We start from the raw sequence: 21,147 nt of genomic DNA on the forward strand, positions 1-21,147 counted from the left end.
GTGCGCTCTAAGGTGTGCCCGTATTCTTTTTCAAGCCAGGCGCTCGTTACATCACAAGGAGTGGAAAATCGACCCGTTGAAGAATGCGACCCGGGCGGAAAATGTTCGCCCTGATGTGAAATGCAACATCAGGCTCACCCTGTCATTGGGTAAGGTGCACAATCACCGTTTAAATTTAACCTCCCCGGTTGGGTCGGGCACGAGTTTCTCTGCCCTTACAGTGATTTGGTTTTTTTGTTTGCAAAGGGCACGATTACGACACCGAGCAGCTATGCAAAAGGACTGCAAGGAGCAGGTCAGAGAAGGAGGAATGCGAGCAAACATGCAGTCGAATGTACTTCAAAGAGAATTTTCTATTAGTCGCCTGCATAGTCCTAGCGTACGGCTGCGATTGGAAAAAATGATAGAACCATTTCTTTTTTTAGTGGTAGGCAAAAAAGTACTTTAAATTCCGTTCAAGCGACTACATCATTTTGCATTTTGCTTGCAAATAAAGACTAAATGAAAATTGTGTTCATTTTTACACTGTATTAACATACTTTTCAACCGACAAATATCATCTTCATATTCTTAAAAGAGATTTATTAGATTTTTTTAATTTATCATTAGCATCTTCCTTGCACAAAGTTGCCGAAAAACAGTGCGATTTTGTGCAACATTAAACATTGAACTGACCAAATTGAACTGCCAAATTAGTCCTACAGAAATGAATTAAATTCATTTCGGAATGAACGTGCCTCCCGAAGTGCCCTTCACTCACACTTACGGAGCGTACATAACCACGCCCATTCCTTCGGCTTGTACGCTAGGAATGAACATTGTTGAGTCGGATATGTTTTTTATGCTGATCCAAGAATTGAAGCTATGCATATGATGTAAATGCAATTGTTGTAAACGTAGAATGTTGCTCAGCATACAACAGTTCGATAAATGAATAAATGAAGCACAAAATAAGAATAGTTTTTTAGTTTAAAATTATCAAATATATAACATCAAACTTTTAGTAATTGTAGCGTTTGTTTACTTTTGTATATTCAGTATATTTTTCTCGATATGCATTGAAATCACGCATCAATTCTCCTCATCGACAATTTTCCTCTGACAAAGAAGTCCCATTTGTCGCTTCCAGATCACTTCCGTGCGCGTGAAGCTCGCCACCGGACTCGCACGGGAAGCCCACTAATAAACTGCTCCCGGAGAGGCAAAACAAAAGGGGAAATCCACAGAAATGAGCCTGCCAGCGCCTTTTTCGGATGCCTGTGACAAATTGTGGCCGCCGGTCTGCCATTGGGTATGCGTTTCAAAATGGTTAACCAACACCTACACGCTTCCGGTGTTGCGTGGTTCGAAGGCGAACGAGCGCCTTCATTAGACAAGCTGGTGGCAGTGAAGGATAAAAGAAAAGGAAAGAAACGAATGTCCTGTTGCGTGGGACGCATAAATAATGGATTCCGGATGCGTGTGTTTTGGTTCACACCAGCGCAATGCCACACCACGGCTATTAAGGAGCCACTGGGGAGGGCACAGGGGCCCAATGGAGTCCGATATATCCCTGCTCCTGGCTAGGTTAGTATGAGAAATCGATGTTCACCTTACGCCATGCCACTCCTTTTTAGCCCACCTCCGTTTATCGTGTTAATTTAGATAATTTAACGCCTTACAATCCTCCTCCCTGCCGTGACCTTCCCAGTTGGACCTTTTTTCTTGAGGTAAACGATCATAAACGATCGTTTTGCTGAAGCCAACCTCCCATCTGACACGCTCACCGCACGCAACCGAGCAGCGTATCAGCTGCGATTCGGTTTTTGACAACCTTTCCGATCACAAAAGTGCGTGTATTTAAACAATACATTCGCCATCGACCATGCGGTTGGCTCGCGTTTAAGCCTCAACCCTTTTTTGTGAAGGAAAGGCACACGTAAAATCACAGCCCATGCGGACGCGTTGCATCTGTTTGCGGTTCCACCTGCAGATGGCCTTTCGAATACAGGGGTTCTCAAACCAGCTGACCTAGAACCGAAGAAAGCAAACGAAAGTGACTCTGTACGGTATTACGATTCGAAATATGGGCATTCTTGGCCGATCCAAGGGAATCGTTTATCGTACTTTTAAGAACATGTGACGATAATTTAGGTAGGAAAATTGCTCTATTTTATAGAGTTTAGGGCGGCTTTAGTTCAACAATGAATACATCCATCCAAAATGGATCCTAAAAATGTAGATAATCTTCATTCTCTTTAGCGCTGCCGGGTGACAAATGCTCTAGCAGTTTGCTACCCCCAGCGGCTCAAATTGGACAGCCGTTTAAAGTATGCAGTCTCAACAGGTACGCGAGTGGATGAAATATGTGACATTTCTTCAAATACTGAACAAAACCGAACCATGTCCATAAGAAGCACGATCGCGACGGGGAAGGTAACGGTGCGAGAGAATATTGTTTTATTCATCGGTCAGCTTGGCGAGCTGCCGATTGGCTGGCGGTAGACCGCCTGCGTCCTTGTAAAACTATATTCTAAGTTCAAACACCTAGCACCGGCGTAAAGGTTCCGGCGAAAAAGAAGCGAGAAAAACACACACTCCCGCAGACGGACAGGTGTAGCGTGGAATAATAAATTATCGAATCGTTAGCCGAAAAAAAGAGTCAGAATGGAAACGCGGTCCCGGTGATTGATGCCGTCTCGCGGTGAGACGTGCTTTTCGGTTTCGAGTCGCCCTTCCGTCTAAGATCGCCAGCGAAGATGACATCGACACCGCGAGGACCAAACGAAGATGCGATCGAAATGTAAATGGCAAGCGAGCTCTCTCTCGAGGACGAGGAGGGCCAGGATTAGGGACATTTGTAATTACACGCACCGCTTGGATCCTCGCTCCTGGGTATGAACTCACCCTTGAAGACCACCCCGGGTGTGGCTTTCCATTGTAGCCAACGGGTTGATGTGTTATCACTCAACCATCAAATACCGAGATGGTGATGGCAGGGTCCTTCCTTTGAGGTTCTAGCGCTTACTCGAGATCATAACCGTGAGGGAAGAAATCGATCGTACCGCCCGCGGAAGGCCAACTGAACGAGAGAGAGAGAAACGACAAAGAGGCAGAAAGAAAAAGTCCACCCCTCAAAGAAAGCGGCATGTTCCCGGGAAACAATGGCGAGGTGCCGTCATGTTGGGCTGGCGCAAACGCAACGCCCTCGACCGTAAATTATGCATATTAATTATGCTGATAATTATGCATAGGTGTGTGTATGTGTCGGGTTGAATGTTAGACCTAGCGGTAAAGTGAGCGAGGTGGTGTGTGAATCTAACTTTTCCTGCGGCCATTTTGCTGGTTCGGGGTGAGGCTTGTTACCGCGCGCGTGGAAATGGAGCCGCACGTGTAACAAAAACGGTACGCAACTGAAAAGTTTAGCAATGGTGCGATGAAAAAATAACGCTTGCATCAGGTGAGAATGAGGCTCATGGGCGGCACACGGAAGTGAAATGTGGTGTTATTTTAAATGCTCCTTTTTTGCCTAACCATTGATGGGAATGGAAAATCGCCATACTGTTCGCGAGCGCCGTACAATGAAGCGGGGAAGAGATATTGATCTGCAAAGTGAGATTTGCTTCACGATTTCTGCCAACTGGTTGGGCCTGGTTTCTAAACAAAGCATCGGAGATGATAAACATAGCTTACCTAATTTAATTATACCCATTCGAGATGGTAGACTTCCTAGAAACAACTAACCGTTGAAGGAAAATTGAGCTTCAATAAATTGTAAAATTGGCTTTTGATGAATGTTCTGTAACTATTGAACAATAAAATCATGATTACATTTTCCAACATCATTTTCTAGTGTACTTTCACATGCACTACATTTCCCCAGAAAAAAGATCACATGAAGCGTGAATATATTATAATAGTGGTCCCGAAATTAAGACATAAACCATTAAACGGTAATGCCGCCCAACAGATAGTTATTAACACGCTTTCTCCGCATGATACCGATTGCATTGTTCCACTAGCTCATGTATGCAAATAAAAGAGCTCTCGAGAGACCGATCTACACCAGTTAAAAACCATCAAACGCTACCCCACAATTGCTCAAATTTCAGTGTTAGAAACTCTCCTTTGGGTGGAAAACCAAGTTTTAACACCCACATTTTCCACCCCGTGAGAATTCGTGGCTGGGAAAAGTCTCCACCGATGCACCATTTTGAGTCGCTTATCTGTGCGACTCGATCAAGGAGCAGTTTTCCCAGCAACAGCGACGGCCAGGCGATCGTCGGCCATTAATTTTTCTTCTCGCTGGGAAGCGAGCCCCGAGTGGGCTCCGTGGTGTTGATCGCACGGTCGGATTAGAGGCCGGACAAATGCGTCCCTCTTGCCACGGAAAACGGGATGACGGTGACTTTTCCTTTCTCACCTAGCGCACCTTTCTCGGGGAGTTTTCCTTCTCCTGCTGGCCGTCCGTACGACGACATCAATTTACCCGGGCGCCTTGAAACAATGCACACTCATCCATCATAACGGTGCCCAGAGCCCATTACACATTCAAATCGTTTCGACAAAATTGGGCGCAGGAATAGAAGGCAAAAAAAATCCACCAACCTACCGGGCGAAAGAGGTGGCCTTAGGCCGGATCGTTAGGCGGAATCGAGCAAATCGGCCCTCGCCCTTCGCTGGGTGCTCCATTTATTTGTCAGGCTTTGACACGGTGGCGCAAGCGAGCAGGCGCCTTGCGGAACCGAATGCCCGGGCCGAGAGCGAATGTTGTGAATAAATCAGCCTCATAATTACGGTTATTATATGCAAATTAATTGTTAATCATATTTTTTCGCTTCTCGCCGGCTGGGTGACGGCTTGGGGGTGGAAGGAACGGATCGTGTCCCTGTTGCCTGCTCCACAACTCGGGAAAAGCGTCAGCGAAAACACGCGCCCCGGTGCGCCGGTGAGTGGAGTCGATTTCTCGGATTTTTAATTGTCGTTTAATTAATGTTGCCCTATCGGGCGGCGCGTTTTGCAGCACTGCACTGCACCAGCGACCATTGTGTAACGGCCAGTGGCTACGAGGGGTGGCGGCCGATGGGGGACTGTGTATCGAATAATCACCGGGCCCCGGTTCGCGACCGGTACGTGTATCAAGATGTTGTAAATAAATTATTCACCGTGCGCCACCTGCAGCGCGTGGCGTGTGGAAAACGGCACCCGCAGTGACGCGGTCGGTCGCGTGGAGAAACCTCCGGGATTGGTGGGTGGGTGGAGGCACACGAAGGAAACATGGTGGAAAGAGGCACGCAAAGCACCTGAAATCGGGGCAAGTGCTTGCAATGCCTAAAGAACAATGGACGGGATTATCTGATTACTGAGAGAAATGAATGAAATTGCCACTAAATAAATTTGTGGTTGGACTATCTTGAAAATGTATAAACTTATCGACTTTGCTAGTAAATATCATCGTTTCCATCGATATATATGAGATAATCTTCTGCTATACGTGTTGTTGGAGGGTTAAATAATTTGAATTTGGTTACTTATAGTTTGATGTTTTACGTTTTTATAACCCCAAGGCAGCTCATTCAATTTCTAATGCCTTGAATGGTATTCTTATGCTACAAGCTGCTATACATTTCTCAAGAATGAATAATGAACTAGATAGTTTTCGTTTGCTTTACTTCCCCAATCAATACCAACAATATTCAAACATCGTTGAAATATATATGTAAGAGGTCTCATTTCGAAGGCGCTTCCCTTAGCTCAAGTGCCATCTTGTCCAAAACTTCCAACCGCTTCCAAAATGGCTCGCCCACCCGAGCAGCCATTTTTGTTCCCGCCGGGGTTGGCATTCGGTCCGTTTTCTTCGAAACTTCAATTTCCCCCTACCGAGCAGCGAAGACCTCCGGGGCAGTTCCTGTCGCGCATCCTAGGGCTCAGCCGTCCCGGTATCGAATTTCCACCCTCAACCCCTAAAACCCCTAAGCTCGGTAACGCGCGAAGCTAACGTTTTCCGTTGGTTCGATGATTTCCCACTCCCGCGTGGGCCGAAAACACTTCGAAATTGGAACCCGCTCAAGCAAACAAGCTCGCCCCCTTTTCGTAGAACGTCCGCCCTACCCGGGGGGGTTCCGTTTGATTTAATTTCGTTTCGAGACGCGTACCAGCTCGAATGCGGTGCGCGAATGTTCGTTGGCTCGTTCAGGCGCAGCGCCGCATTTCGTGACACGCTCGTGGCTTAACAAATTAACGCACACCGGCCGCTATGGGCAGGGTGACACATTTTCGGGGGGAGACATATTCTCGTGGCGGTTCTTTAGCGTTTCTTCGGTCGGGCGTTCACGGTGGCAGCCCCCGTCATTACAGCTGCCTTTTGGTGCTTACCCTACCAAGCATTAGACGACGTGAAAAACCGCCGACGAACGAAACGCAACCCACAATTATCGGCAGTTATCATTAGAGGTCCCCGAGGGAGTGTTTTGGTGCTTGTTTTTTTTGGGAAAGCGATACCGACCGAAGCCATAGATTGATGGGAATTTGTTTAAACGCCGTCGATTGCCAGCAGTTGAGGCTTCTACACCGAACACACCCGCAATGTGGCTCGCAAGAAACCGTTTTAGGCTCGAAGAAACTCGTACTTACGTGACTCTGTCGCGCATGTCTAAACACTCGATCGTCAAACCAGAAAAAAAATACACCCACAAATGTTCGCCTAAGCAGAAGTGCAACGAAGAAAAAAAACACACACACACATACCCCTAAAAACAATGACCATCCTCACGCGAGTGCTCCCACGATCGAAGACACTAGAAACCTAGGCCCTCGCTGACAACGGTGCCATTTATCGGGCATGGCGTGTTTGTTCCGCAGCTCCACACTCTAACGTTTACTCAGCCACGCCGTGCACTTCTGGTTTTACTGGGAAAACCTCGGGCTCGAACATGGCGCAAATTCGGTGCGCGTGCGCTTCGGTTGGCGTCAGCGCCGTCGAGCACCGAACCAGTTTCGGCAAACAGCTCGCACCAGCTCACATTTTGATCAAAATATGTACCCTTTCCCGGTTGAGTCGCAGCTGTGTACATCGCACCGGTGACGAACTGCTTGTTACGCCGAAAACCGAGAACAAAACACCATCCCAAATCCGCCCGGTACGATGTGTAACGCGGTGGAAAGCTGTGGAAAAGTCGCCTCAAATTCTGGACAAACATTCTAAGCCGCAATGCGATCCGCTTCGAATCGCACAACACCAGATCCAGTTGACGATCCAGAAAGGCGATAGCGATGGTTCAATTTCAGCTGCGCATTTATTTGTCGCACCCTCGTTGGGGAGCTGTTTGAACATCTTTTCATTTTTTTTTGTTTCATTAAACCCACGTCAGAGCGTGTATCTGCGCAGCACCATTTGCGTCATACGCCCCGTGGATTTTTTTTAGATGGGTCGTGTTCAGATGGCTGCTCGAGCACAAATTGTTTCGTTTACGAATCTGCTGTTCCTCACAATCATTTCATTTATAATCGAATTCAAAGCCTTTAAATGCAACCGGTTCATTTCCGGAAAGGCATTTTGTTGTGTTTACTTTATGAGTGGGTGTTTTTGGTTGCAAAAAGCATCAAATTCATCCTTTGAAAACCTAAAATACAGTTAGACATTGATACATTGATAATTAGTGCACTAATTCTGTTTATCTTCTTTGTCATTCAAAATTAATATTGATAAACTACTGTACTGCTTTATCAAGAATACCGCTGGCTCATTTCAATGCATAATCGTGACATTCATCTTCCGTTCAGCTCATTTCCTGTCATCGTACAAGTGTAAGCCATCGGTAAAACTACGGCTACTTTATGTCACTCCACACAAAGCCGCACACAAATACTTGATCACCCCGTAGCGATCATCGATCATGGCACCCGATCGTTCGCTCGGTAAAAGCTTTGAGCCGGGAATTATGATAGATCGAGCGATGCCGATAAGATCGCATCGCGCTTCGTATGTCACCAAGTTGGCGCACAACCACCACCAGCCCGAGAAGAACACATGTTTCCGTTGTAGTTAGTTGTCGCTTCTCCTTTGTTGTGCCCCGTTTTTTTTGCTCCCCCTTTCCGGCGATCGATCGATACCGCCATCAAAACCCACCGTATGTCCTGCACTCGCAGATGCAGGTGCTTTTGGTTTGGCCATCTGTACTGCGGGCATGTTTTTCCATCCCCATTTTTACCACCAGAACCGATGGCTGGCGATTTCTGGTGGTCTAAAACGGGCCGATTACCTCACCACGTGGTTTTTTCTTTCTCCTGAGGCTTGATTCCCCCGGGGCGGACGAGCGCGCGCGCGCGCGATCGATCTCTCGTCCTTGCCAGCACGCAACAGAGCGCAACCCACCCGGGTGCCCGGATCACCTGGATAGCCGTATAATAGGGCGCACTGCATACGGCATTTTTCCAGGGCAGCAATTTCCATTTTCCCGCCCATTGTTTGACCACCGATGGCGCGGCATTGTGCAGCGCTGCTCGAACATGCAACTCGAGCCGGGCAGTCAATCAGGAGCCGGCCAGGACCTCAGGGTCGTTGGTGGTGGCAGTTGGTGCTGGATTAACGATTTTTAAATTGGTGTAATGCTGAATGTTACTTCCCAGCCAGCCGGGCGTCCGGTGCGGTGTTTTGCGATCGCAATCGCGAACTCGCCACCAAACCACCGACCAAACGGCATAATTTACCGGCGAACCGCACTTCCCGGCAGCCCCAAAATGGAGAGCCTCATGTGAAACCGGCCGTCCGGCACCATTTTGTGGGACCACGGTAATACCAACCCGGGTTCGAGGTATCTTGGCGAATGAATTATGGTTACTCGAACCGGCGGAAACGCGAGCAAAACGGGCTTGCAAATGCCGGCCGCTGCAAAGGGTGCGCACACCCTTCCGTAGCTCTCGCGCGTCCCCTCATCTTCCCCGGGGGCGCCATTTTGTGCAGCCAACGGTCGCGCAACACCAGGGTAACCGCTCGGTGGACATTAAGTTTTCTTTATTCGGACCAGAAATTTCTTATAAAACCCCCCGGAAGCAGATAAGCGGCGGTCGAACCGGACGGACGGACGGACGGGCGTATTGTTTGCTGATTTAGATAAGGCCCAGTCCGGGAGGAGTTTTGTTCCGCATCACCCAACTTGGCCGGCTGCGTGCGTGTGCGAAGGGTTGCAAAAAAAAATGGGGGCGAACACACGCTGCCAAGGGTCAGTGAAATTTATGGCAAGTTGCGTCCGCATGAGGTTTTTGTGAAATTAGTGATTATGGCCGAGGGGGTCAGTTTATTTTTCCTCGCCTAGTTCGCGTAACGAGCGACAGATTGCTGCCCCGATTGGATGACGGGAGATAACGCACTAAGTGGGCTGATGGTGCTGATGGTGGTCAAAAATTCGCTTCAAAAACCGGGGGCCTGGTTAACATGCAACCATTATTGCTAAGCTCATTGTGCTGAACGTAAATGGTTGGCATTTTTGACCGATTGAGCATCCTGTAGCATCCCTCGCAGCCCACTGTGCAGCTACAAAGCCTACTTGGTTCACGAACCGTGACGCAAACATGTCGACTATTCTGTGCAGATTTTGGTTCAACCCTGCCTAATCTGCATATGCATACAGCGGTGTCGAAGGCCTGTATCACGCTCGGCCTGCAACCAGAGTGCCGGGTTTTGCACGGGACACTGCACCTTTTAGAACCACACTGGAGCCCAGAGAAGGGGGCAAAGTGCAGCGACCAACCGGGTTCCCGACCGTGGCCAGCCGTGCTTAGCGTCGGTTCGCTGGGCTCGTTGCATTTCCGGCCCAATAATTCATGCACGAACAATTGGACAAGAACAAACGGGGTTGCTTTTTATTTTCCAGCAGGCCCCGTAAAGTGTACCGAAAGGCAACGCGCTCGCCCAATGCACCGGTCGGCCAATGGTGAGCAGCCTGCAAAGCGGCGCAAAAATCAGAAGAAAAAAAACGGGGCTAATTCGTTTTTGCCCCTGCCCGGTAGTGAGTGTGCGGATTTCGTTTTTATGTTGGATTCCCTGGCGGTGGCCATTTTGCTGCATCGCGGCGTGATGTACGTACAATGGATGATCTAATTTTGCGAATGGGCTCGAATGGTCGCTTTTACCGGTGTGCAAAGTAATGCACTTCTAGTGGGCATGTTGATGGTTTTTTTCGTTTCGAAAGGCTAAGAAAAAGCTTCAAATTCATTGGAGGCAGTGGCGTAATGTTTGATCGGAAAAAATAATGCACTATAAAATAAGGACCGCAAGCATGTTGGAGTATTTAGACTTGCTCAAAACAGTGCAAGCTTTTTTAAATGAAGTTCCCAGAATCGCGTGAAATTACCAGCGACGAGCAGCTTTTTTGTATCCCCACCGTGGAACCAAAGTGTGAAGAGAATTTTTACCTCTACTATAAGGCTGGAACTGTCCACAGATCAACCAACGGCAAGGTTTAGCAGTAACACTATTTCTCAATAATACTTGAAAAAATAGAAGCTAAACGTTTAAACACTCGCAGCTAATTGGGTTCGTTCTGCCGCTACCGTTTGTCACCGATTGCCAATACTCTCCGTAAATGGCGTCACGTGGAGGAGAACTCAACCCGCTAATTAGCAGCCTCCCCGTTAGCGAGCTCCAAAGAATGAGATGATTATCCCCAAAGCTACGGCTCGTGAGGATCGCTTAAGCAGGTAAGCTTCTCATCCGTGGCCTTCGTCGGACAAGCGCACCGCCAATTGGTAGCACAAAAAAAACCCTTCCTTCCAAAGGCCCGCGAGGTGATGTCTCGCCGTTGCGCGGACAATGCACGCTTTGCATTATTCAGCAAACGTGCCGCACGTGCGGGTGACAGCTTCGACTTCCCATCGATCCGGACCATCGACTCCACCGGCGGACGCACAAGGGTGGGTGTCTTTGCTGCCTGCAATCAGCCTTTGCACTAGGCGTGTCACAACTGCGTACTTAATAAACATGTCTGCCACTCTCGTTCCGTCGCTGCCGTCATCACGGTGTCCTCTGTGGAATTTTCTTTCAAGTAAGTTGAAAACCCTCGAGTCGCGTGGGGAGTTTGGGGCAGATTTATGTGACAAAATTCCATACATCCTTGCCTGGGACGATGACGACGACTACGACGAGTCCGAGCTGGTCTGCAAGCCTGGTTGATTAGCTTTCCTTGAATTTTAACTCACCCCTTCGAGAGGGCTTTGGTTGGCTTTGCTGTGACGTTCGTAGTAATGTCAGTCAGTCAGTCAGTTTGCCACGGCAGGCGCACAGTTCGCACAGGCATTGCGAGTGTTCGCAATGGTGCAGGAACAATTTGTCGGCAAAGCGTCCCATCAAATGGTTTCGTAATGTGATTTGCTGCCGGTATGAGGCGAGCCTTGGCCTGGGGTGTATGCCGTTTGGTTGTAAATCATTACGATTGCTACTTAACATGCCGATAGTAAGCACATTTTCATAAAAGGCAGTGAATCTTTGGGAGTAAATTGCATTCATCCAAAGAGTTTTAGTTCTCACAGCGTTCAGAGCTCTGAATCGGTATGAAATTTTCTTGTTCGCGGTTTGAAATGTTCTGTCCATTTTATGTAAGCATCTTCTGGAAACATCTCGTCTCAAAATTCACACTTTTTGTGGTTCCCAAGAGCACGCAGGAGCTACCACAGCTCCTAATGTGTATCGAAGCGCATTCACTTAAGCGCACCTCGACCGATTAGAGCTACCTTAAGAGCAGGTTCATTGGACTCTCCGCGGAGGATAATAGCACTCCACGTCGTGCAGTTGCCCAAAATATGAAGACTCCCAAAACAAAAAGGTTAACCTCAGCCTTTCATCCCGGTTTAATTGGATGCTGCACATGGATTTCACGCTCGGTCAGTTTTGAACCTGCACAAAAACCCCCGGGCTTCGGCTAGCGAGCCTCACCGAGAGCGTTGCGTGCAAGTCGCGTAATCAGTTCACTTGCTTCTGCAAATTAGTCAAAATTGACGAGACCGGTCCGTAGGCCAGAGTTTGGTTCCCGGCGGGCTTAGTTGCGGTTTTGGCTCCCGTGCATGCTGAGTGCGTGCCAAGACCCGGGCTCGAGTGATGAACATCCGTCTTATTTTTTTGCATATTTTCATTTCGTTTTTACCTTCTTTTATCCTTCGCAGGATTAGCGCATCGGTGGGAATATTTGGCCAAACCCGATGAAGACCTGAGCGGGTTTGCTGTGTGCGCTAATTGAGGGCGCATTTTCCCAAACGAAGCTCCCTACCGTGGGTGAACGAACTCGCTTGCGCAGTGCGAAAGGGCCACATTCTCGCTCTAATTGGCGAGTAAACGCTAGGCTTGGAGCTTTTGGACCGGTACAGTGGCATCTTGGCAGGGATTTTAAAAGCTCCCGCACGTTGCACTCGTAGAGGACAAGACAGGAACCTAGTGGGAGTGGAAAAGAGGGCCACAGAAAGGAGAAAATTTGGGGCCAACAATCGTAAGCACGAATGATGAACGACCGGCCCTGGTAGCACTCACAACAAAGTACTGCCCGTTGTATGTTCAGCGTTGTATGAATTTAAATAAATATTGCTCTGGTAATATTTATGCTAATGAATGTTGAGCCCACATCGCTCCAGGGTTAGCCCGCTGGAAGGTGAAACTGGCGGCAATGGCGTTTTGGGTGGCCAAAGTGGAAAGTGCTGTTTGAGTCATCGTTACACTGGCTAATGTTTTCGGAATGTTTTCGAAAGTGGAACAAACTCGCAGGCGAAACGAAATGGCCATCTAAGTGACCTAAAGTAATTTCTGCAGAAAAAGGCGCTTAATGCGTGGCACGGTATTGAAGGCGTTTTAGGGATATGCTTGCCACAATAATTAATTTGCATTCAAATGGAATTTTCTTTGTTAGCGTAACCAGGTTGGCAGGGACTGCGACATAATGAGACGTGATCTCAGTAGCCGTGGTCCAAATTTTGACAAACCACCAGGTTGTATCAAGGCGACTGCGACAAAATATGTTAATTCGTCTCCTTTCGTTCACGCACAAAGCCACACTGGCAGACCAATCAGGCCAGGAGAGATTTTATACGATTTCCTCCAACGCGCTTTCCACGAGCTAAAGTCCAACAGAAATCCAGGAAGTTGTCAGTTATTTTCTGGAAAACCTCTCGCGGCCATCACGTCCTCTCCCAGGGACCTCCTTGCGACATGGTCGGCACCATCTACCACCTCTAGCACCTCTAGCAGAACGAAAATAAATCTCCTATTCACCGCCAACCAAGCGACCGTACAACACAAAGGATCTGCCTTGAAGTAGCCCCCGGAAGCCTTACGGAACAACCCAGCCAAGTCCACCAGGGCGATGCAGGCCTAGTCGTGGGTGCATTGAGCGCAGCGCACGAAGCTGCAATTTGAAGAAATGGGCCCATCACGGTCACGGCGTCCCGGTCCGGTCCTGGTCCGGCTTGCTGAGGCTTCCGGGGAACGGCCAGGCTCGAACGGGTTCGCTAGGGTTAATCACGACTTTGCTAACGGCTGACAAATGACCGGCACCCAGCGTACACAAGCGAGCGTACCGAGCGTTCCGAGAAAATTATTAGAAGCCCTATAATAAGGGCCCAGGCGTGCCACCGGCTTCGGGTGGCCAGCGCCGCACCAGTCCCAACTGAAATGCAATCAATCTGCGCTTCGGGTGCAGCTAGAACGGCTGCAGTGGCGACTAGAAGGCGTGCTGGAAATTTCGGGATGCAGTTCGACCCGTAGCTCCCGAACGGTGAGCCCCGGTCCGGAAGCTCGCGAGTGCAATTAGCATTTCCGCTGGAGCGGTGCAATTTCTTCGCCACAAAACGGTAGCGTTTCGGCTCGGATTTTATGCAAATACTGTGCTAACATCCGCCCGCTCAATATCGGCGAAGGTAAGCCTCGCGCCCGGGCATTCGGGACGATTTATGCCACGCAAATTATGTATGCATAAATCTTCCGGATCTTCGGATTTGTTGGTAGCGATCAGGCTTGGCCTGGAGAAGGTGTACCAGGTTGATCTTGATAGGCAGCGCCTATGAGCGTGACCTATGGAAGACAATGATTACCATGCTAATACGCTACTTGTTACTTCATGGCGGGTGAGCACGAACTTTCCATCCCATGTCCGAGACTGACGTTGAGTTGAAGAATACAGCAGATGCTTTTGTCCAAAGTGTTGGACGGCTCGGACAACTCTCTATTCGGTCAAATCGAGCAGTCAAAGAAGAACCCACATCCATCACTCTACACGGAATGTCTCCGATTTTCACCAACAACAATGATTCTTTCTAGAGTAAGATTATCTTCGAATTGCGCAACGTGAGAAATGTCCTTGCCTTTTTCGTACGCTTGAACTCTGTCTTCAACGCGGGGCGACAAAGGATTCGACCGGTGATTATAAATGAGCAGCGATTAATGCAGGCAACCTTTCGACACCAGCGTGGAGCAAATAAATGTAAGGCGAACAAACTGTGTTAAAAAAAACACCAGACCGCTCGACCTAATGAACGGCGTGGTCAGTGATAAGTGGAATTGATTCATAAATTGAGCCATCCCGGCTCGGCAGGATCCTCATCCAACTCCCGACACGCCATCCTACAGCACCTTTGGCACTCGACATTCCTTTTCCGCCGCTCGATTAACCACGCGAAATCACCCCAAAATAAGGGACGTGTCGAAAAAAGGACGTCTGTTGACGTTATGAAGATGCAAACACTCGACGATTCGGTCGGCGGTGTGGCAATGGTAGGGATATTAATAGCGCTCAATAATTCACCCCCCGAGGCAACCATGGATCGGTTCGGTGACTCGCAGGACGACCGAAAATGCATCCTACAGTGGCAGAAGCTGGCAAGCAGGAAGCATCACACCAAGCATACGGCACCGGAGTGTAACGAAAGCACGACCAGCGATATAAAGTGAAGCTACGTGCGGCGGCTTATCGCGTTGGTGTCGGTGCGGGATCAAGTTTTTCCTTCGTTGTCCCTTTTGCCGACCGTGCGCTACCTGTGCGGTGGCCCTAAGGTACGATGCCCGCGGGTAGAGCCATTTTTCTTCCATCCGATACGTGTCCGGAGCGTATCCCGGTCTCGGATCCACCGGCGTACATAAATCTTGCGCGACGGATTTGTCCCGCGGATGATGCTAGGTGACGGATGGGTTTTTGCTGCCGGTTCTGCAGGACGACGACCGACCGGTAACTAAAGGTGACGTCTTCATATCGCTCGGATCGGCAGTCCGTAAAAGCGGATAAACGCTTTTATAAGCGAACGTTTTTGATGGATTTGTAAGGAAAAAAAATCCCAAGGCATGCTCCGGAAAAATTACTGCCAGCTGCATCATCTTAAGGAACTCTGTTAGTACAAGAAGTAGTGTGCAACTGATATTGCTATCACAAAATTATTAGTCTAAATTATGGATCCGATGCACGAAAAACCTTATCCTTCAGACAATGGAGAGCTAACGGAAACATTTCAAACCCCAGATCTGAGCTCCGTGAACGTTTTTAGGTCAACTCGCTAAAGCTGGATGAGTAACATTTATTACTTCACCAGAACTAGCCGAAACCCACCCCTAGAATCCCGCTCATTCCATTTTCCGGAAACCCTTCCCATGATCATTGATCCGTGAAAGGTAGCGCATCTGTCTTAATGAGCCCATTTACGGAATCACCGAAGAACGCCCTCTGTCGCCATCGTCACCCGTGGGCTAATCAATTTCCAGTCACCCCGGAATCTTCTCACCAGCTCCACGACACGCTTCCCAGAAGTGTCCACGATACACGTTCGCACCCTCAACCACCCTTACGCCAGCCAACCGGTCCACGGTGACGTCGCAATCGCACCGGGTCGTGGTCCGTATCGTCGTCATCGTAAAGATAAAACCTAACTTTTAACACTTCCACGCAGGTTCCTTCTCCGGTGCGCAATCGGGAAACGGTATCATGTCGCTAGCCTTTCTCTCTCTCTCTCTCTCTCTCTTCATTCCCCACGCTCCTTTTCTGCTGGTCAGTTCCAACCCTCGCCCACACACAAAATTAATGTCCAACAGAACTAATATCGCTCCGCCGGCTGGAAACGCAACCGAGCGGGAGTGAGCTGTTCTCTTTGCCGTTGCTCGGAAGAATTAAGACACCAAATCAAACGCCAAAGCCAGCCACGAGCCCGAGCACCTCACGGGTCACCTCCCAGTCGAACGGAAGGAATGCACTTGGGCACCCTCAGAGTGCCGCACTTCAGACAACGCGAGTAATCTTGGCAGCCTGAGCCATCCTCCCGGACGCAGCCGTCGAAACACCCGAGGCTCGGAGGCGAGAAGGTCGCACCGGCTGTCGTGAGACCGGAGCAGCGCGATAAGGAAGCTATTTCTGGTTTTAATTTACGAACATGTCACCTTCTTCGCCGGCGCGCCGGGGTTTTGTCGGCGATCGCGTTGATCTTCTCACTGGCCGGGCCACTCCAGCGCTCCTTCTGCAGCGGTGAGGACGAATTCGTGACGTTGCGGGACGTTCGTGGTCCGTTGGGGGATTGTGGTTTCGGGCGCGATTAGAATAAAATTAAGTGATCAACCGTGCGCCCGACGAACCATCGGACTAATGGGCGAACCGATGGGCCGGCCATCGATGGCTGTACGGGCCGCGCGACAAGATCTGCCTTTGCTTCGTGAAAACAAAACCTAAATAATAAAAAAAAAACAAAAACAACAACCCAAACGAACAATCCCGTGGAGTGCCTGGCTGATGAACGCTCACCGGTTAGCGCTCGAGCCAGCCATAAATCTTCGCCCGTTTGGCAAATTGGACTTAATTAGCGAACCCGAGATGTTTGGCACGTTGCGCTGTGGTGTTGATACTGCCGTGTGTTTAAACGATACCCCGACCCGATGGTTTGAGCCTTTCTTTGGCGTTTTCTTCGCTCCATATTTTTTGCCCCTTTTTTCTGCTTCTCACCCCACGCTCGGGCGAAATTAAATTGTTCCTTCGTTCTGCAACGGGTCTCGTTTTGGGTCCATTCGGTCCATCCATCTTGAGCGAATAGAGAGATTTGAGGGCAGGACGAAAAAAAAACAGTCAACTGAGACTATTAAACCTACAGATCACGGCCTGGAACCGGGCTAGATAGTCCTAGTTGCGCGACAAACCCATTCCCACGCGTCCCATTTTCGAGCGCTTGACCCCGGGGTGGGATAAAAGCGTCATAATTAATCGGTTGCAATTTGTCCCCGTCCGGTCCAGGGCCGAGCAGCGGGAGCGATCACTCGGGTGACGGGGTTTTGTCATCGGGCTTTTATGCTACCACGCAGGGCCGGGACGTTTAATTTTCCGGCTGGACATGCACTGGCTTAAAAACCGCTCCAGCGCGAGCTCGTTAGGACTCGAGGCCGGCTAATCGGCCGCCATCCATCTTGGGTCGTCCCGGGGTTGACCGAAATGTGACACAGCTTCAGCTGGAAGCATGATGGATCGATTGATTCGTTGAATTTTCGCTTTCACAGCCTTTAAACGCTTCAATTAACGCTTGCTCGATGAGAGGAGTTTTGAAATAAAATTATTAATTGGTTCGTCTCCGTTGGAATGTGATTTAAATCAGGCCAGCAAGCCAAACAATCGCATGCAGGACCTTAAACGATAAGTGAATTAACCCAACAGGTGGAGTGGAAGGACACCGACTCCTGCCACAGGTTCCAGAGCAAATTTATGTCCCTTCGCATGCCCACTTGAATTATTCATGTATTTTTGTGTTTCTTTATTCCATATACCATTTTCACCACCACCATAGTTAGCGAATTAGCGCGTATTAATTAGACGTATCGTTTAACAAGGCTTGCGCAAACAATCGAACAAAACAAAACCCCTTGCGCAAAGCGCAACAAAACGAAACGGGTCGCATTTCGTGTCATCGCGTTGCCACCGCACCGCTGCCGGGACAAATTTATCGCCCTTCATTGACTATTCATAATTTTGTATAGCCGGCGTGTTTCTCTGATAGCCCTTCGTTCGTTCGGTTTTCCGTGCGGCAAAGTGTGTGTTTGTGTGTGTTTTTTCGTTGGCTTGTTTTTTTTTTGCTTTCTTCTGCCAGCCGAGGTGATCCACCGGAAACGATCCCATCGCCCGCGAACCCAAATCAGCAGCTGCTCGTCCTTCCGGAAGCGCCCGGCCCGAGCAGACAATCGATGATCGAATCGTTACTGACCCTCTCTCTCTCTCTCTTTCACTCTCTGTCTCACACACACACCCCTGTCCGTGTTTGCGCGCGTGTTTTGTGTATGTTGAAAATCCAATTAAAAAAAGCAAAAGCGAAACCCCGCCACCAGGTGTAATGAGGCATGGGCAGCCGCGCGCCCCGGGAAATCCTTTTTAGCAGGTCACGAACTGAGCAAAGTCGCACACCTTGCGCGTCTTGTGGTAGGCCGTACCGGGTGGGCAGTTCATCAGCACCGCACGGTCTCGCCCATTGCACAGGAAGTACTGGCGGCAGTTGATCGGGTGCGAGAATTTCATCCCATTCTGCTTACCGTGGCACATTACGTCGAGCAGCGAGCTGATGCTCGAACCGCCACTTCCGGAACTGTGGCTTGGTGGTGCCGTCGTCACTGGAGCTACCAGACAGAAGGCTTTATCGGTGGCCTCACACACAAGGCGTTTGCTATCGAACAGAGTGCCAGCCGGACAGGAGAACCGTAGAGGAGCGATCTTCGTGCACTGGTAGAACGCTTCGCAGCCTTTCGGATCGGTACGGATTTTTCCCGGGGTTGCACCACGACATATGCTGCTTTCGTACTCCAACCGAGGTGGAACTGCCACGATAGGGGTGAATCCACTCGAAAGCTCAGCCACTTCCTCGCTCGAGAGCTCATTTTCGGCACAGAACGCCTCGTGGCCGCAGGATGCGGAGTCGACGTCGAAGTACATGTCCGTGGGGCAGGTGAACAGCACGGGTCGGCCAGATCGGCACATGTAGAACTCGCTGCAGTTCGCTGGGTTGCCCACGAACGCGCCTGGCTCACGTTCTTCGCACAGCTGAGAGCGAGCAGAGTTGCGATTAACGGAGGAAAACACCAACGAGCGTCGAATATACCTTGAATCCGTGCAACTGGGCGATGCCTGCGAGGGCGAGCAGCAAAACTAGCGACTTCATGGTGTCCAACGTCTGACAATGAATTGAGCAAACTGTGGCAGCCGATCGAAGACAACCTTTAAAGAACGTTACGTGCTATCGGTGGCACGAGATCGGTTGTATGATACGCTATCGTCGATGTTATTGAAACGGACCTCGTTCGGATGAGATGGGCGATATTTGACTAATAGCAATCAGCAGAAATAATGTCAAGTAGCATTGCATTTTTATCGTACTGGGATTTTATCTATTTTTTACTGCTTTCTCACTCAGCGCGAAGCGGATGTGTCTGCGTGCACCCGATCGATATCGTTTCTGGAAAATGGCGATCACAAGATTAATCATCGTTCGGGTGCATTTAGCCCTCCAGGCGAGCCATCCTTCAACCTTCGCGTTCCGAGGGAGTGCCGTTTGTGCCAATGGGTGGCTTCCCGGAACGAGCGGGTTTTGACGAGATGCTGATCTAATTGATCTAATTTGCGAAAAACCGGTGGCCTCCCTTCGAGCAGGGATTCCTGGAATGCGATCCCGCACGAAGGGCTCAGTCCGCAGCCATGTTGCGGCTGAAATGGACTCGCCCTCAGGCATCGTGTCCGTGGGATCGACCCGGTTTTGATCCCAACAACACCCCTGCAAACGATCGATCGATCGAGACATGCGATTCCGATTTCCGGCGCCCGCCATATTGCAGGTCGATGTGTGCAGGTCGATCGCTACCGAGACCTTGCGTCACGAACACAACGAAATATCTCGGTCGCCCTTGTGCAGGCCTATAATTTGCGCCCCAGCCCCGGATGCAGGATGCAGCGCAATCCGCACCGTCGGACGGCATGCAGGATAATTGCAATTTGCTACCGTTTGGGGCACGCACGCGGTTACGTGACCGGTCCAAGTTCGAGCTACCGGTTGTCGATCTTCAGCGAACCAATCAACGACGTTCGCGGCTGGTGAAGGTTTTAAAGGACGAGTGAGAACGGAGCAGGGTGCATCAAAATCACGAGCAAGAGCAGAAACTCACCCTTAGGGCCCTGTAGAATCCGGACCGCCATCTCTCCCAAGGCGGGTGAATTTCCCCGGCATCAGGATGCGCAGTTTTCCGGCTCAATCAAAAAACGCAACCGATCGAAAGGTGCCCCCGGGGTCACTTGAGTGCCGATCGGATGACAGATCGAGGTCGCCCCGGTGATGGTGTGCGTGTGGACGCATCCGTCACCCGGTGGTGCGACGCGTCGGACCCGATCGTGGTTGCGCACTGTCAATATGTGTGCCTCGCTGACATATTTTTGGTGCACCGGGGGTGCGGACTACTTAAATGCACGCTCGCTCGGGGTGTCGTGCTGGAATGCTCCCGTGCGTGATCGGTGTGGTTTTGAAAAGCTGGCTGGAGCAAATCGCGGCACAGTCCTGACCGCGGCGCACCCTTGAAGGGCGCGCGAGTACGCGCTGGGCCGGGTGCGCAAGTGCACGAGCCTGCTGCGCATGACGACGCTGGAACTGGGGATGATCGAGCTCCGGACACCAATCGAGCGGTTGTGGTGCGTAATTGGCAGCGCTCAATTACGCCACTGCAATTGGGGAGCGAATAATTATGCTAATAAGACGTTGTGAAATATCAGCGAGCTGGGACGATGGCAACCCGAGTCGGGTTGGTTTTCAGCGTGCCGGTTTTTTTTTGTTGTTGCGTTTGTGCGCCACTCCAGAGGAGCCGTGTTTTTGTGGGTTTAATTTGCGCTGCGTGATCCGACCGGGGGCTTTCAGAGGGGGCGCTTCTGATATCACAGCGCGTAAGGAAGCAAAAAAGGAACGGGAAGCTAATAAAATGCACCGTGCCTCCTTAACATTGTTTTTGGTGTACCGCCGCTGAAAGCTCAAACTAAGGTGGTTCCCAATCACCTCACGTTGGTCGAGCTAATCAGCTGTAAGTTAATAAATATCGATTTTATATCCGCACCGTTCGACGAACCGCATGCGGCGCCGTCCGGTGGAGACGGAGGCATGAGAAAATCGGTTTTGAATGTCCATTCAATCTATAAAACGGCTCAAGACGAG

At 49.9% G+C, this 21,147-nt stretch overlaps 1 protein-coding gene across 1 annotated transcript; it reads right to left on the bottom strand.

The window, feature by feature from the left end:
• Positions 1-18,338: 18,338 nt before the first annotated feature.
• On the bottom strand, positions 18,339-19,119 carry LOC128729156 (peritrophin-1-like). The gene is made up of 2 exons (XM_053822813.1): positions 19,060-19,119; positions 18,339-19,001 (listed from the first exon to the last, which is right to left on the bottom strand). The coding sequence occupies exons 1-2, from the start codon at positions 19,117-19,119 to the stop codon at positions 18,339-18,341; spliced, it is 723 nt and encodes a 240-aa protein (XP_053678788.1).
• Positions 19,120-21,147: the final 2,028 nt, after the last annotated feature.

Source organism: Anopheles nili, chromosome 2 (assembly GCF_943737925.1).
Source record: "Anopheles nili chromosome 2, idAnoNiliSN_F5_01, whole genome shotgun sequence".
NCBI lineage: Eukaryota > Metazoa > Arthropoda > Insecta > Diptera > Culicidae > Anopheles > Anopheles nili.

Excerpts from the sequence above, each read along its gene's own strand:
- LOC128729156 (XM_053822813.1), bottom strand. The coding sequence starts at position 19,119 with ATGAAGTCGCTAGTTTTGCTGCTCGCCCTCGCAGGCATCGCCCAGTTG. Across the intron at positions 19,002-19,059 it reads CCCAGTTGCACGGATTCAAG|CTGTGCGAAGAACGTGAGCC; the intron begins GTATATTCGACG and ends GCTCGCTCTCAG.